This window comes from Melozone crissalis, unplaced genomic scaffold (genome assembly GCF_028551555.1).
Source record: "Melozone crissalis strain CALT ecotype California unplaced genomic scaffold, PUWL_Pcris_2 ptg000106l_1, whole genome shotgun sequence".
Lineage (NCBI taxonomy): Eukaryota > Metazoa > Chordata > Aves > Passeriformes > Passerellidae > Melozone > Melozone crissalis.
Window position 1 is genome coordinate 4,037,097 of NW_026535883.1, and position 16,136 is coordinate 4,053,232.

A 16,136-nucleotide genomic window follows, 5' to 3' on the forward strand; every position below is an offset into this window, starting at 1 on the left:
GACAGGAGTCATGCCATGGCTGTTGGTAAAGAGGCTACCCAACACTCTGAGGCTCTTTTATTTATTACTACAGATGTAGTTAATTCAGCTGGGGACATGTGAGTTGAGTCCACCTAACCAACCACCTCAAGCTGTTCATCAGCAGTGCCTGATGCGTTCATCTGAACACAGTTTACAAAAAAAAGGATGAGAGAATGGCAAAATGCTTCCACTTCTAAGCACATAAACTCCCTGGCACATTTGGCAATGGTCATACTCACCAGCATTATCCTGCTGCTTGGTGTTTTTGATGTATGCAGAAAATTTGGAAAAGATATCGATTCCAGCAGTGTTTGATTCCCGGTGCTTAGCAGCCAGCTTGGGGTACCTGAACAGGCAAAAGCAGTGGGGAGAGGAACATCTTGTTACCAACATCACAGCCATGGCCACAAATATAATTTACAAGAAGAGAGAAAAACCTCCTGTGTGAAGAACTGTAATTAACACTCATTATCTCAAAACAACAGCTTGGCAAGACCCTCTTAACCCTATCTGTTATCTGTCTGTGGAGGCAGGCATGTGGGGAGTTACACAGGGATGGTGTCAATACAAAGGTAATTGCACTCGTGCTTTATGTAACCACAATCCAAAATCAGCCTTAAATCAGAAGGAAACACAAATTTCCAGAAAGTTGCAGGGGAGTTTGGCAGCCAGACCTCTCCATTATGAATGGCAGCCGTGTCTAATCCTCTACTCTGAAAATGTACTCCAGGATGGAATAGCAAAGGGTGTCAGGATTAACCAGGTGAAAGAACATAAATGTTCCAGTCTCTGCATTGCTTTTTACAGATATTTGGTGAAAAGGAATATATTGATTTGAAAGATAAACACAAACTAATGACTCCTACTGACTTCTTGGTAGGAGCAGCATGTAGAAAATGGTCTTGGAGCAGCGTGTAGAAAATTTAAATGCCTGATCTCTTGCCTCAGGACTGGCCTATAGCTGCTGATTCACTTGGAGGTAAAATGCTCCATAAGGAACCAAGCCAAATTTGATGGATTCATAGATTCTAAGGTCCAACTCACAAGCCAACTATTTATTTTTTCCATTATCCTTGCATTAAGTCCAAAATGTTTGACTTAGTAAGCCATATCTGGTAAATCTAAACCTTTCATTGGTACCTTTTTCATACTGAAAAAATCTGGGCCTTATTCCTAACCTGAATTAGTTCAGTTATAACTTCCAGTTATGGGCTCTTGTCATTTCTTGACTAGAATAATGGGCACTTTTCTGCCTCCCGAGCCTCTCGTCCTCTGTAATTTGTTCCCTTTCCAACCTTCCTAACACGCCATACAGCTCAGAAACCTCTGGTTTTTCACTGTAAAATGCTTTTCCTGGCACAGATATTTTGTGTGGCAATTCTCAGCATCTATTCCAAGTTATTTTTAGCTTTGCAAAATGTGGCCACCAGATCCCTACAATTTTTTTCTAGTACTGGTCTCCTTAATTCTGCATACAAGGGCATCCTGAAATGTGTACAGAGAAAACATTCTGCAGTTATTAGTCACATAAGTAACCTTCACACATGGAAGTCATCTCACTGAAGCCAGCAAGTTTCATAAATAAATATTACTCCTGTAAGTAAAGGTTGTAGGAGGGAGTGCTTTTTAGGAACTCTTCTTAGGACATCTTTCATTCCTAGGAAATGGAATATTGACTGAAAAAAATATCCGAAGGTCTCACTTTGGAGGTGCAAGAATCTCTTCCAAGAATTCCTCAATCTTGTTAACATCTGTCTTGACTTCTCCATTAAATGTCAGGAAAGGTGGGTGGGTCCCAGGAGCCAGATTGTGCAGGTCAGCTGGCTTTCTGCAAGCAGAGAAAAAGTGGTGAAATCACTAATCTTTATGGTCGGGTAGTTGCACAGATATTTATAGTTCCTACAAAATCAGTCTGCCTTTTTTTTTTCCCTCTCCAGTAATTTGTGGTTGGAAGACTTTGAAACTACCCCAAGCACCCTGTTTAATATAAAAACATTCCACAAGTGAGAAAAAAATAAAAACAACAGCCAAACCTGAATCCCAACTATTTTGTTGTGCACCACAGGCTCTCTCAGCCAGATTAAAATCTGATATAACTTGGAGGGGTCTTTCTATAGTGCAAACACTGGGCCATACACCTATTTTCAATTAAACAGAACAATTTTTACCTTTTCAGATCAACAGTGGTGACATTGAACACAACTCCTTTGAGCCACAGGATCATGAAGAGACGCTGGGAGAATGGGCAGTTCCCAATGCTTTCTCCATCTATACCAGCCTGGGAGGGGGAAAGGAAAAATGGATTTCAGATTTGTTACTCATTTACCTCCCTCAAGACGGAAAATTGGATGGTGAAAGAAAAATGAGCACTTTAAAAATAACCAGTAGTGCTTGTTATTTAATACAGTTTATCATCAACACAAGAATGGAGTTATTGCAGGATTCAGTCTTGGTCAGAAGCTCAAGGATGCAACAATGCAACATGGAGCCTCTCCTCAGGACATCCCTAAGGAGATGTGTCCCTTGCTGATGGCAAGCAACATCCAGGGTGTTCTTTCAACTAATCTCATTTCTACAGGACTGCCTGTCTCATGGACAGGATGAACACACTCAGGACCTGATTTCTGCTTTATTTAAGCCTGTAGGCTGCAGTTTATATCAGTTCAATATCTGCTTCACTGTTTTACTATCTAAAACATGTACCAGAAAGTTAAACCCAAAAACTCTGGACATTGACTCATTCTTGTTCACATCAACAACTGCCTCAGACACAAACATCCAGGTCCAGACAGAAATCTCCATCTGAATCCTTCTGAGGTTCAAGGCAGGCTTCAGCCACCACAGTCAGTCTGTTCCTATCTCTAGTATCTAATGAATTGCCTACAAACCACTCCACAACAACACAAAACTGCTAGTGTTAGCACTGAGGGGCAGCCTATTTTTTCCTCTAAAAGTTTATGGTCCTTAGCCATGCAAATTCTAACTTAGAGCCATGGAGGGATACAAACAACAGCAGCTGAACTGAGCCAAAGCTGCGGCCAAGGACAACATCCTTCTACAATAATCATGCTTGTGGCCAAAGCTTTCAGGACGATAATTGTTTTGATAGATTTCCATTTTCATTTGTGGTACCATTGTGTTTAAAAGATTCTTATAATCCTGGTGAAGCAACCAACCTTCCGTTGTTGACCCACATGAATTGCATAACTGTATTTTAAGCACAGTGTGTGTCTGAAAATGGCTGATGAAAGAGCTAAGCAGATAAATGCCCTTTTCCTTTGGAGACAATAATACTTATTATAATTATAATTATTACATTACTTTGTTGGCTGTCATAAATTTTCTTTATTAATATTCAAGCTGTGAAGTAGCATTCCTCTGTCTTAAAGAATGAACCCCCTCTAATTACTGCAGCTCTGTGAAACATCCCCAGCACAACTAGAAACATTTTGAGATATGTCCAGTTGGTACAAATTCAGGCCTTGCCTGTGAAATGTTCAGCCAAAAGATTTTCTTGTGAACGTCAAGAGTCTTTCTCATGTCTTGAATGCAGTTTTTGACAGTTCTGGGTTTAAAAACAAATTCCACATTTCCTGTCACCAAACTATGGGGAGAGTGTGAATTCAAGGCTTGGAGACAACCTGACATGAAGTTCAGAGCTGTAAAGAGATTTGATCTGGGTTCAGATTCAGTTTCAAGCACTCAGACTCTAGAGGTACTTGAATATAGAGGGGAACAGTCTGGCTGCAGTTTTACTTGAAATTATGGATCTGCAATATGTCTGGCACGTGGCATATGCAAGGAACAACAAACAATGTGGGTGAAAGAGTGGTAAAGCATGAGGATGAGGAAGAAGGGATGCATTTCCCATCTACCTGAGGTGTGAGTAGTCTGGTTTTGCAAAATGTCATGGATTTAATCATTAGCTCTGTTCTGCAAATTTCATGGCAACAGCAACAATGTCACCATGGGAATACCAGGGACCACCATAGTGCATGTCATAATTACTGCAAAGTCACATTTTGTGATTTGGATTTTGGTTGTTCAACCTTTGCCAGGAGCTTTTGACTTCTTACCCTTCCTGAAAGGAGGCAAATGCTATGGGAGAAAACAGCAATATAACACCAAACTTCCCCTTGATTTTTTCACCATCTTAGTCATAAATCACAATTTCATCTTTTTCAGGAAAAGATGAACATTCCCTGCTCTCTCCATTTGTTTATTCTCATGCAAAGATTAAGGATTATCCAGACTTGTATCTTATATGTTCTCTGTCTTCAATGGAATGGTGAAAAACCATCTCCAGACCAGAGGACTACAGGAGGGACAAAGCAGCTGAATCACACAATCATAGAATCAGCTGAATCACAGAATCTGCTGAGTTGGAAGGGACCCACAAGGATCACTGAGTCCAACTCTTAGCAAAGGACATCCCCAAGAGTTACACCATGTGCCTGGAAGAATGATAATGACAAGGGAGAAACAGAAGTGATGGGTTGTGTGGGGCTAAGGGATGTAGGAGTCATAGGGAAAATGAAGAAGATGTGAAATTTGGAAGAAAGAAGATTAATTTGGTGATCAAAAATAAAATTAATTTTGTAGGTCAAATGAGGCCTCCAACAATCCCAATGGTCAAAATTCCTTCTCAACACTTCCAAAGCAATGGGAAACATTTTTTGCCAGAGACACATTGGGAATAGGCAGAGGAAATTCCAAAAACAAAAGATAAACTAAAGAAAAAGTACAGTATGATCTCTGTTCAAAGCTCTGGGATCTGGAAGCCAGGCTCATGATTTGGGTGGAGACTGACTCATGGGTTTTGATCTCATGTGACTGGCATAACTGAAAATGCTACCACAAATCACAAGGCAAACTGGTGACAGAGGAGGGAACAGAATCAAAATCTCCCCAGCAACACAATTTATCTATTATATTCAGCTCTTTTTCTGTGGAAATTATAGGCAAGGCACTCTTGGTTTTGTGAATCCTTTCTCATTGCCTCTAACAGCAGTCAGTAATTCAATGCTCAGCACTCAGAAAGAGCAAAACCTTAGTAGGTAACAACTTCAAAGGCTTATCAGAGTGTTTTGAGATCCCTTGTGAAGTCTATTAACTACCAGGAGGAGATGAGAAACAAAACTTGCCAGGCTTAGTCACTCTGAGCTTCAAAGAAAAAAAGCTTTCTTAAAGCACCCCAGTAGTGCCTAAATAAAAACCTGTTACATATTTGTCCAAGGGTAAGGGCTCAGAAAGGCAGGAATTAAATAATGCCTTCATCAAGATCAAGAACTCAAGCAGTGGATGGAAAGAAAGGAGCATATAATTGACAAGCTGGAGAACCACCATTAATCCCTGCTGTTTTTCACAAAAGTTTTCTCATGCAGCTTCCCTGAAACACAGTAAAAGTGTTGAAGCACTTATAAAACAGAGCAACTTGGTGACATATGCACCCTCCCTGCCAGTAATATTGGATATTTCTGATACAATGATTGCAACTAAGGACAGCCTGACAATTCTGAATAAAAGACTGCAGCTAGGGACAGATTTGAGGCTTTGTGGGCACTAGGATAAAGGAGATAGAGTTGTTAAAGTGCACTCCCGACTGAAAAGAGACTCACCTGAAAAGGCAAATTCCCATAGTGACCACATAAAAGTATGAAAAAGTACAATAGATTTGAGGATTTTCTGGGTGAGACTCTTTGGCCAAGCACTACTCACCCCACTGAAGTTTAACTGAGGTGCCCAAGGGAAGGTCTCCTGTGTGAGCAAGGCCAAGATGCACATCTGAAAGATGAATCTGTCCACCTTTCACTTTGACTGAATCCACTGAGGGCCTTAGTTTTAGGTGGGATGAATGTGGACCCCAGCAATAGAAAAGCCTGGAGTTTGTGGAGACAGAAATTCTGGAGTCTTACATTTCTCCATCTTGGAAACAGCACTTTCTGCTCCCATTGCTTCCCACAAACATAATTTCATAATATAATTTGTGCTCCCATTGCTTCCCAAAATGTATGCTTTTCTACTTAGTCTCCAGCTGTTTCAGTCCTTCACACTAAGCAATGCAAGGTCCTGCCCTGGAACTCAGTACAATCCCATCAGGAACAGCCTCCTGTCAGACCAGCTGCTTCCCTCCATCTGAGCAATAGCAAGAATGAACAACATGTTCTCCTTTATTAATTATAAGGTGCTCCCCCTTAAACAGTTCAGCTATTTTTAGTGAATTAATTAAACCTTAAAAACATTTGTGTGCGTGCGTGGGGGCTGCATGAACTCATTATCAATTAACAAAATTTAGGTGGTTTAAGGAGGGAGAAAAAATAGTCTCAGTGATTTTATGAACTTGTGTCAAGTATTTTTTGTGAAGTCATGGCAGTATCAAAAGCCTCCAACCACTGCACAGCACAGCTGAACAATGTGAACAAGGAGCTCTTCTCAAGTTCAAGCTAATGCTTTGCTATAAATGAAATAACTGGAATAAATTTCCTCACATATTCCAAAAAATACACCAACTGGTACATGCAACACACACAGACATCTGTATATTATTTTAACTAACCTTAATGGAGGAAAAAAAGACAAGTTGCAGGTTTTCCCCCAAAATACAGAATTTCAAAGAAATACACCATCATTAATAATGACTAAGCATCTAGCTTAAAAATGGCAGCACTGGAAAGAACTGCATATGGCAAAGCACTGCAGTTTTTCCAGGCAAGAAATGTATTTGGGTTTATCTATCCTCCTCCTTTCATTTTTCACTGCATTGAGGTCACTCTGCATGTGGTCCAGAGGTATGTTAGACTGTGGGGTAAAGCAAGGAGGTATTTTTGATTGCATTAAAACCCTTTTTTTTTTTTTTAAAGGATTTTAACAAGTTAACAAAAACAAGCAGGCTAATTCACCTAAATGTTCCCCAGTAAAGATTAAGGAGGGATTTGATTTCATCATCCCTACAGTCAAACTCAAGGCTCACATTACACATGGTTACATCCTCTCTGTTTTAAAACTGGGAAAGCTCCTGCCTTTTGACACTTACTCTCCTTACGCCCAGAGCCCAAATGGGAAGTGAAAATCCTATTGGAAACGCAGAGCTGGCCAGGAAATATCCTATTTATTGTGCAATTAAGGAGAAAAAAAATCTGTCTTAGTAATTATACCACACACACAATAGCACAAATCTCCATTGTAGGGGAAAAAACATGGGTTGCAACATGAGATCAGACATGTCAAGGTATTGCTTTAGTAAGGGTTATTTTTTTTTTCCATTTTCTTGTCTTTTTTTTCCTTCCCAGCTTCTCATCCAAATGCAAAAGCCAGTGAGCTTTCTGGAGTGCCACCAACCAAGAGGCAAGCTAAGAACTGCACATTCATAGAGCAGCACTGGTAGGTCTTAGGTAAGAAGTAAATCTTGTCTCAGAAGCCCTGTGTATCACAGGACACTCTTGTTGACTGTGGCTCTCATTCAGGAAAGCGTTTAAGCATGTGCTGAAATACATCCCAATTCAGAGGAAGTATATGCTTGACTTTAAGCATGTTCTTAAGTCCTGTTGATTTCAATAGGACTTAAGCACACACTTAAGTACTTTCCTGAACAGGGGCCTATAAAAACAAGAATAAATTTTCTCTGCAGCATTTCAACTTCATTGAACTTTTCCTGAGATTTCGTTTTGCTAGGAGACGCTGTGGGCAGCAGCCTTCCAAAGGAGGGCAAGATAGAGCAGGAACATGTCCCTAAGCACACACACATGGAAATGGACCATGTGCACATGTCAAACAAAAATAGAGCCTTGCCTGAAGGGCTGTCAGGGCAGTAAGAAAACAAAAAGGAAGTGGTGAGACTCTTTAGCCAGCTCCCCAAAAGCCAGCCAAGATGCTGTCCAAGCTTGGCATTACACACAGGCATATATTTCAGATGCAAATAAGCTGAACTGGTCTGTGCTGCTGGCCAATTTGAGGGGAGCTGCTTCTCACACTGGGTTCCAAGCAGCTGAGCAGGGCTGAGCATCTCCAAGGAGCTGCCACTGCTCTCTCAGATCTCTGCAGCTTTGGAAGAGATGCATTTGTACTCTTGAGGCATTCAGGACTTTCAGGAGATGGAATTGCAGGTCAGGGACCCCATGGGCATCATGCAGTTAGGACAAGACAAATACTATCTATAGGTTTGGTAAATGATTTTTCAATTTTTTATATCCACATGAGGGGCAGCATGCGCAGGAAGGGATCAGTCCTATAGGTTGGCTTCTTCCAGAGAATCCTTTCATGATGGTTTAGGATATTCACAGTTAAAGATTCATCTGCCACATCAGCTCAGGTCCTGCTAGCAGAGCAGCTGCATGCACAGGCATCAACCTGCACAAATAGGTCCCAGTTGCCTCAAGGGCTTTGTTGGAGCCACTGGCCACTGTATTTGCTCTTGCATGAAATAATTTTTGCTCTGAAATAAAGCTTGTGATGCCTGAGAACTTCAATCAGTCATGTGCAGTTTAGATTTAGAAAACTACAGACTAGACATGGGTGAAAGGTCTGATTCCATGTTATTCCGCCACCTCTTCTGCTTTCTTCTAAAGCTCCATGACTTGACAAATATCAGTAGAGTAGAAGAGCATAGACTAGTCTGACACCCTAGAACATGATATTATTTTAATTTCATTTATATTTGTGGATCTGTTACTTAGCTTTGCATGTGGTCAACCTAATGAGAATTTAAGATCAGATAATCAGAAGTAGTGGGAACTATAACAAAACTTCCTACACCAAATATATAAATATATGTATATGCATATGTATATGTATATGTGTGTATATATATATATATGCATAAAGTTTGGTACCAATTTTTTTTCCAAGAGACAATATTGCAGCCTGCTCTGCTGTGAGGAACTTCTGAACACCATGACTGACTTTCAGAGGGTGATGTATAAAGGAAAAGCCCCCAGAAGAGTGAGAGTCATTAAGTAACACCAGCAGTACTGTAGAAAGAAATCACATAGAGCATGTATTTATATTCTTTTAATGTCAGCAAAGTACAAGCTAAAGGATGGGTGCTAAATGCAGGCTGACATTTTCAGAGTGGCTAACAGTTTTAGATCTTGTGAGACAATTTGAAGGCAGCTGACTTCTCACAAGTATCAACTCTCTGCACTTGGCAAATCATGCCACAAGCAACCCAAAATGAAAAGCTGATTTTAAAAGCCTCAGTAAGAGGGAAGTATCACTGACTGTGAGTTTCTTGAGCAACTACACAAAAAATTCAGAATGTTCAAAAACAAAATCTCCATTGGAAGAATATTCTTTGAGGACCTCACTTGGAATTTGACAAATACCTAATGGAGATGCATGAAAGCTGTGGCCATATCACCTTGGGGAATACACCTGGAGTTGTGGTCTTTGGCCAGCCCCCAAGGACAGGAAAGGTGCTGGGACCACACAAAGCTGGGAGGTCACAACATGCAGGACTCTCAGGGCTCCTGGCTGCCCAGCAGCCCACCCAGCAGCCAAAATTTCCTCCTAAAATTCCTATTGCAGTTTCCCTCCTCACAGAAACCCCACCACAGCCTCTGTTCAGTAATGCTGTGAATGTTTTAAAATGGGCGTTTTAGACTTAGCACAATTTAGAGCAAAATCTCGAAATTCTTCTTAACCAAAAATTGCTGTTCTTGTCATAGCAGATTGCACACAGAATTCCTGTGTTTCAGAACATAGTGGACTGAAAATACAAGTGTTTCATTCTTGGTTTGATGGACAAACAACAATCATCCTTTACACTTCTTCCTGAGCCTTTTCCAATTTAATAAAGCATCTGTGCTCCCATCACTCACAAGGATCCTGGGTACCCACATCAGCCAGTGGATGCAACCTCAGGAAACAGCTTTTAAAAGCTTTGCTTTTTGGGGACCCATCAATAATTCACTGTGAGTGAGGCATCACAGGAACAAGAAAATAACTCAAGAAATGTCAGCTATATAAGTTTAACATATAGAAAGATACCGGAAAAAATGTGTAACAGCAACTCACAAGGGAATGTGGAAATCTAAAGTTGATAAGAGAAGACAATATGGACATTCCAGGAACAGATAACATGAATTAACCCAAGTACATTTTGTTCTCTGCCAGGTTTCCCAGCACTTTGGGTAAGAAAGAAGAAGCATGAACCTAGAGCTGACCTCTGTAAGGTTTATGACATCAAATCCAGACCATATTTTCATTAACAAAATAGGAAAACAAGACCTGTATGAAACCTCTGCAAAGTGCTTGTACAAGTAGTTGAAAAAATACTTATGGAGCAGCAATAATCAAGTTTTCTGTTAGCACATAAACACATAACAAATAGAGGTGCCATAAAGGTCTGTGACAAGATGAGTCATATTTAATGTTTCCATTAGCAAAATGGAGGAAGGAACAGACAGAACCTTACAAAATTTCCTGGCAACAACAAGCACAGAGAGGTTACTGGGATTTCCCAGGAGAGGAGTAGACTCAAAGTGATGCTAAGAAGTTGGAACAAAGTGCCTGAAATCACTTAAATGAAATACAGCAAAATAAACTTCGAGGTGTAAGATGTCAGAAAAACAAAATGTGATGTACAAAATGCAGGATGGGGAATAGTTGGTGAGAGAAAAGTGAAGGAGGTTTTACGTAAATCACAATGTGAATCATCTCTCTGTGCCTCTACAGGAAAGAGCAACAAGTTAATGAGATGTACACGTGTTGCTCTACTACAACAAAACAGTCTTCCCAAGCATGCATGAGACTCCTTCATGATGATCCATTGTTGTTCATGCCCACAGAGGAGGGGATTAAGTATTTTGCTCAATTTGCAACACCAAAGATTTAGGAGGGGAAAAAACTAGTGCAATTATAGGACTAATGAAACACAAAGCAGGATTTCTAAGGAGATTGTGTAATCTGCATCTAGTGGAGGCTTTGAAGAAAACCAAAAGAAGCTGGTAAAACTGGTCTTGATTTATTTCATCCTGCTGCAGAGAACAGAGGGGGCATAGAATGTTTTAAAAATCCTTTTTAACAGTATATATTAGTGACTCTGACAATAAAGCTGCTCCTGCTGCCAGTGCTGGATGCTTGGTGGCACAGACTTTTGCCTCCCTCTGACCTGCACAGGATGAAGTCTGGCCCCAGTGAAATCAATGACAATTTTGCCCACGACTTTGACAGTACCAGAATTTCACTCAGAGGTTTCATGACCAGAGGGGACAATTATCATAATCTTTCCTGACCTTTTGCATCATACAAACATAGATTTTGCTCAGCCTGTAGCCAATATTTTGTGGCTGAACTAAAACATATGTCTTGGAAGGGTTTTTGGGAGAGGTACATGCCTCACATAGAGTGGTAGTAAAATCCCCTCTAGCGTTGCCTGTTTGCATTGCAGGGAGCAGCTCCTGCTCCCAAGAAAGCCAACATCCCTTTTCTGGCGTTTTCCAAAAGGTACCTAACCTGTCACATCAGTTATACATGCAATCTTTTTCTTATCTATCAGTTGCATTTATGTATGTGGGTTCAAGTACTGGAAGGAACCTTAGTGACAAGATCTGAGGAGTCAGGACATAGCAGTATTTAGAAAATTCTCACAATTATTTTTAGTAAAATTCAATAGAGATGCTGAAGCATCAGCTACTGTTGGTTGCTTTGGATACAATGGTGTATGTCATAGGAAGAAGTAAGGGCTTTGAACAAGAAAGTCACAAATCCCTTTTTTTAAGATAAACAAACTTAGAATCATAGTGGTTTGAGTTGGAAGGGACCTGGAAGATAATCTGTTTCCAACCCCCCTGCCATGGGCAGGGACACCTTCCACCAGGCTGCTCCAAGTCCCATCCACCCTGGCCTTGGACATTTCCATGGATGGGGCAGCCACAGCTTCTCTGAGCACCCTGTGCCAGGGCCTCACCACCCTCACTGGGAAGAATTTCTTCCTAATATCCAATCTAAACCTGCTCTCTTTCAGTTTGATGCCATTTCCCCTTGTCCTGTTGCTCCAGGCTCTTGTAAATATTTTCTCTCCATCTTTCCCATTGGCTCCCTTCAGGCACTTGAAGGATCCTGTACTGCAAGATTTTGATACCAGTGCCTGTTCAGCTCTGCATATCCATAATGTAGCTCCTTCATTTTGGAAGCTCAAGCCTGCAGGATCTTGTTGGGGTTTTTGCCTTTAGGTGCCACATCCATTGATGGGTTATGTTCTAATGGAGTTGGTGGTGGATGCCCCATCCCTGGAAACGTTCAAGGTCAGGCTGGACAAGGCTCTCAGCAAACTGAGCTAGTTAAAGATGTTCCTGATTACTGGATGAGAATCAAACTAGATGACCTTTAAAATGTCCCTTCCAACTCATAAAATTCTATGATTCAGTGATAATGTACCTTATCTAATTCCATAACAGTCAGTACTCACACTAAATATTCCCACTACATTTTCCACTGACTTCAGTGAAAGCAGAGTCATACTTTGGATTCACTAGTTTCTTCCTAATAAATGATTAAAACCACAAGTGCTCTGAAGAAAGAATTTGTGAATAACTCTTATTTAGCTATTCATAAAGCCCTAATTTTAATACTTTCAGATATTGATGATTCTATATCCTGAGAGCTAATTAGATACCAAAAAAAATCATTTCCCCTTGGGGAAGCTGCTGAAAATAAAATGAGAGATAGATCAGTGCCAAAAGGTGTCATAGGCAATGCAAATTCTAGCCAAATTATTCCTGTTTCTAGTGGAGATCAGGTGCAAATCAGGTGTTTCTCCAAAACAGGATCTATGCAGAGCTCCCATTACAGTACCAGAATCCTGCATGCACTTTTTCTTGTAAGAATTAAGTCTGGCACATCTGGAATTCGGATGTCTGTTAAAAATCTCTGAGCCAGGGGTAGTAATCTGGCCACACAGCATATTCTGCAAATGTTGATGAATAGCAGCCAAATTTCCATGCCTCTAAGCAGCATATCAGACTAACAAATAATAACAGCAGCCAGGTGCTGAAAGTCAACGCTGAACCTGAAATAAGATCCAGGGCTGAATTATTTATTGAAATTCCATGACTTTATTTGCAGTCTTAGGAAAGAGAGTCACTTGCAGGCACTGCAAATAAAGGTCTGGATGCTGGGTGTTGCTGATAAGGGCATTTACCATACCAGCTGATCCCATAAAGTGTCCTGGGGGTCTCGTTTTGTACCTTATTAGCATCACAAAAATACTGAATGGGTTAAAAGAGCAATTGGCAGCCCAGGAGGTGTCCCAGGGTGGGCAGGACAGGGCTTTCCTCTCTCCTTTTGCATCTCCAAAGTTCACAGCCCTGCAGAGGGCAGGGGGAAGCTCCATCCTGAGATGTGATGGGTGTTTCTGACTTCCCCTGAAAGCACATCAAACTGTGCTGCCAAGGACCAGCAAACCACAGGCCCAAAGCAGGCTTTGGTTTGATGTTTGCACCACGTGTGACTTCCAAGCACAACCCACAATCACTCCAATAAACTAACTGCAAATACAATATTCCTGGTATTTGAATGCCCTGAGATAAAAATGCCTTATAAATAAATTTTCTGGTTTCCAGCTACTCACAGAGAAATAATTATAGAGTTCAGTATCAAGGGGAATTTTTTTACTTTTCATATTTCGTTCCTTACTGTATTTGTTTATCTGATCATCTACACAGACAGGCAGTCATATTTAGCCATTAGAGGGACATTGCACTACAAGGCAGTCTTTTCTGATGCCATTCCCTCTGAATATTTCCTTAAACAAGAAACAGAGAGCAAGTTCTGAGTTTGTAAGTAGAAATACCTGCAGTGAAAGCAAGAGTCTAAGATATACACACAAACAACAAGTAAACGTTCCTTGGGATCCACCTAAAAGCAAAACAATGTGTGTGTTCAGTATCAAATGATGGAGAAAAGAAACAGTGGTGCTTTCCAAAAGCTACTGAGAAATTCTGAATAAGTGTGTGTATTTGTAAAAGTAGAATTTACAAATATTTTTTTGCACAATGGACTTCTGAATTTAATGTATGATAAATATTGTAAACAGAAAAGAACAGATCAAAGAGAGAAGTCTGGAACACATTTCTTGTTTGCTCAGTATCCCAGTGCAGGATGATTTCTTAAATTCCTTTGTCTGTAATGTTTGAGCCAGTTTGAAATGCTTTAAAAAGAAACAGTTTTGATAATTTTCTCAAAACAAATTTTTACCTGATGCTGAGAGTGAATTTGCTCTGATTTCATTTTATCCTGTTATACAGCATGAAAAACAAAAACAACCAAACACAAAACCAAAGCTTAATTAAGTTTAATTCAATGCTATTCATCAAAATAATCAACTGCACTTTCCTAAGCACCTCATCCCCTCTTACTGTCTGTCCTTTTTTTTCTGGGATCCTTGATGATGCTGTCAATCCCAAATATCATATTTTTTTTTATTCTTATCACTCCTAAGTTCCCCATGCTGCAAGTGGAGCACCCTCCAAAAGGCCCAGCAGTGACTCCAGCATGGCTGAACAGCAGAACTCTTCTCCAGCTGTTCTTTCCTCCCACAGCCTCCTCAGAAGCAATCAGTGGCCTTCTTCCCAAAATGCATCTTGCTTGCGCTCTTCCCCCACAAGAAAATAATCACCTTGTTGATTTTATTTCATTTTATGCCACTCACCTTTCAGCCCTGTTCCGCACTCCCTGGCTTCACCCCTGATTTGGTGACAGCAGCCAAGGATCTGTCCCCAGCTCCCATCCCTTCCTCTGGCTCTCCCCTCTGCTTCTCTGCCATTGTTACCCAGCTGCTTTATTCAAATCAAACAAATCCTTTTTGATATGGTGGAAATGGAGTGTGACACAAGGGTCATGCTCTCTAAATCTCCTCATCCATTTATTGTTAAGTTCACAAGAAGGTGCCACCTTCTCTGGAGACAATCCAGGTTAATCAGGTAATTGAGAAACCAGGATTTGGCAAGAGAATTTCTGAACATTTTCTATACATTTGTGTACAGCTGGGCCTAATTCCCTCAAATACTTGAATAAGATCTGAAAAATAAGCTATTTTTTTTAGTCTTTACTTACAATTCTCTCTAAAATGAAGACTTTTTTCCCCCTATTATTGTAAAATGTCAAGCACACATGGGTGGTCTTCAAAAAATAACAAGTAAGAGAAATCCTATAATTTCACACTTCCAATGCAGAGCTAAACATCTGTTAGTACAAAATCTCTCTTTCTGGCAGAATGGCACAAGGTGATTAGTACTAATGCTGCACTCACTTTCAAAGATCCTGCATATGGCTTAAAATAAATGTTAAATAAATATTCAAATAATTTTAGTAAGTTAAAAATTAATAATCCTTGGTGCCCAGAGTGAAAGAGATGTCATGGGACTAATTATAACTTCATAAAGATTATAATATTGATATAACTTTATAAAAGTATATATAGCTTTCTATAAAAGTTACATAACTTCTTCACAGCTCCCATCTTGGCCACATCTTTCCCCAGCTCTTCAAGGCTGGACATGAGGAGCTGTCTACAGTCAGCATTTCTAAGATATATTATTATTGTTGAATCATCTGTTTTGAGATAAACTCTGAATCACGAGGGCATCGAGCAGAGATTCTGCTCAGCCAGAGAACGAGGTGTTCCCACAAGCACAGGTCACAGGGCTGCTGGTGCCAAGGATGGGCAGGGGATGCTTCCCACTCTGAAACAAGGCTTCCCACATCCATGTTCACCTGCCTTTAGTAGAGACTGAATAGCAGGAAGACTCATGGAATGTTTAGAGAAAGAAGTAATGGAAGATTTGTAAGTATGGAATTGAAGCATGTAATAGAAGATCACATTCGTGCACTCTGAGGAGCTCATTGTGGCTCCAAGCTTAGTACAGAGTGCTTAATGCAGTGGAAACATCATTTTAGAACCTCAAAGCAAGACCCAGTCCTAGGACTGCCTCTAGAGCTAAACTGTGAGACTCAGAGATATTGCTATAAAAAAGAAAACAAAAACAAAAATTCAAATTTAGCACATCTCGGTACAAGAAAGGGCAAAATAGAATTTCTTGTCAAACTGCATGGGTGAGTTAACACTCAGAATGAAAAGTGAATTAAAATGAACCAAATTCTAATTGAAGACTGAAAAT

General features: G+C 40.3%; 1 protein-coding gene across 1 annotated transcript in view; it reads right to left on the reverse strand.

Moving 5' to 3' along the window:
* The window catches only part of CLIC5 (chloride intracellular channel 5), a 68,459-nt gene that overhangs the window by 21,239 nt on the left and 31,084 nt on the right, over positions 1–16,136 (reverse strand). Inside the window, exons 2-4 of the mRNA XM_054291753.1 lie at positions 2,190–2,299; positions 1,724–1,849; positions 261–367 (exon numbers count right to left, since the gene is read on the reverse strand). Coding sequence (XP_054147728.1) covers positions 261–367; positions 1,724–1,849; positions 2,190–2,299 — 343 coding nt within the window. The remainder of the gene's footprint in view (positions 1–260; positions 368–1,723; positions 1,850–2,189; positions 2,300–16,136) is intronic.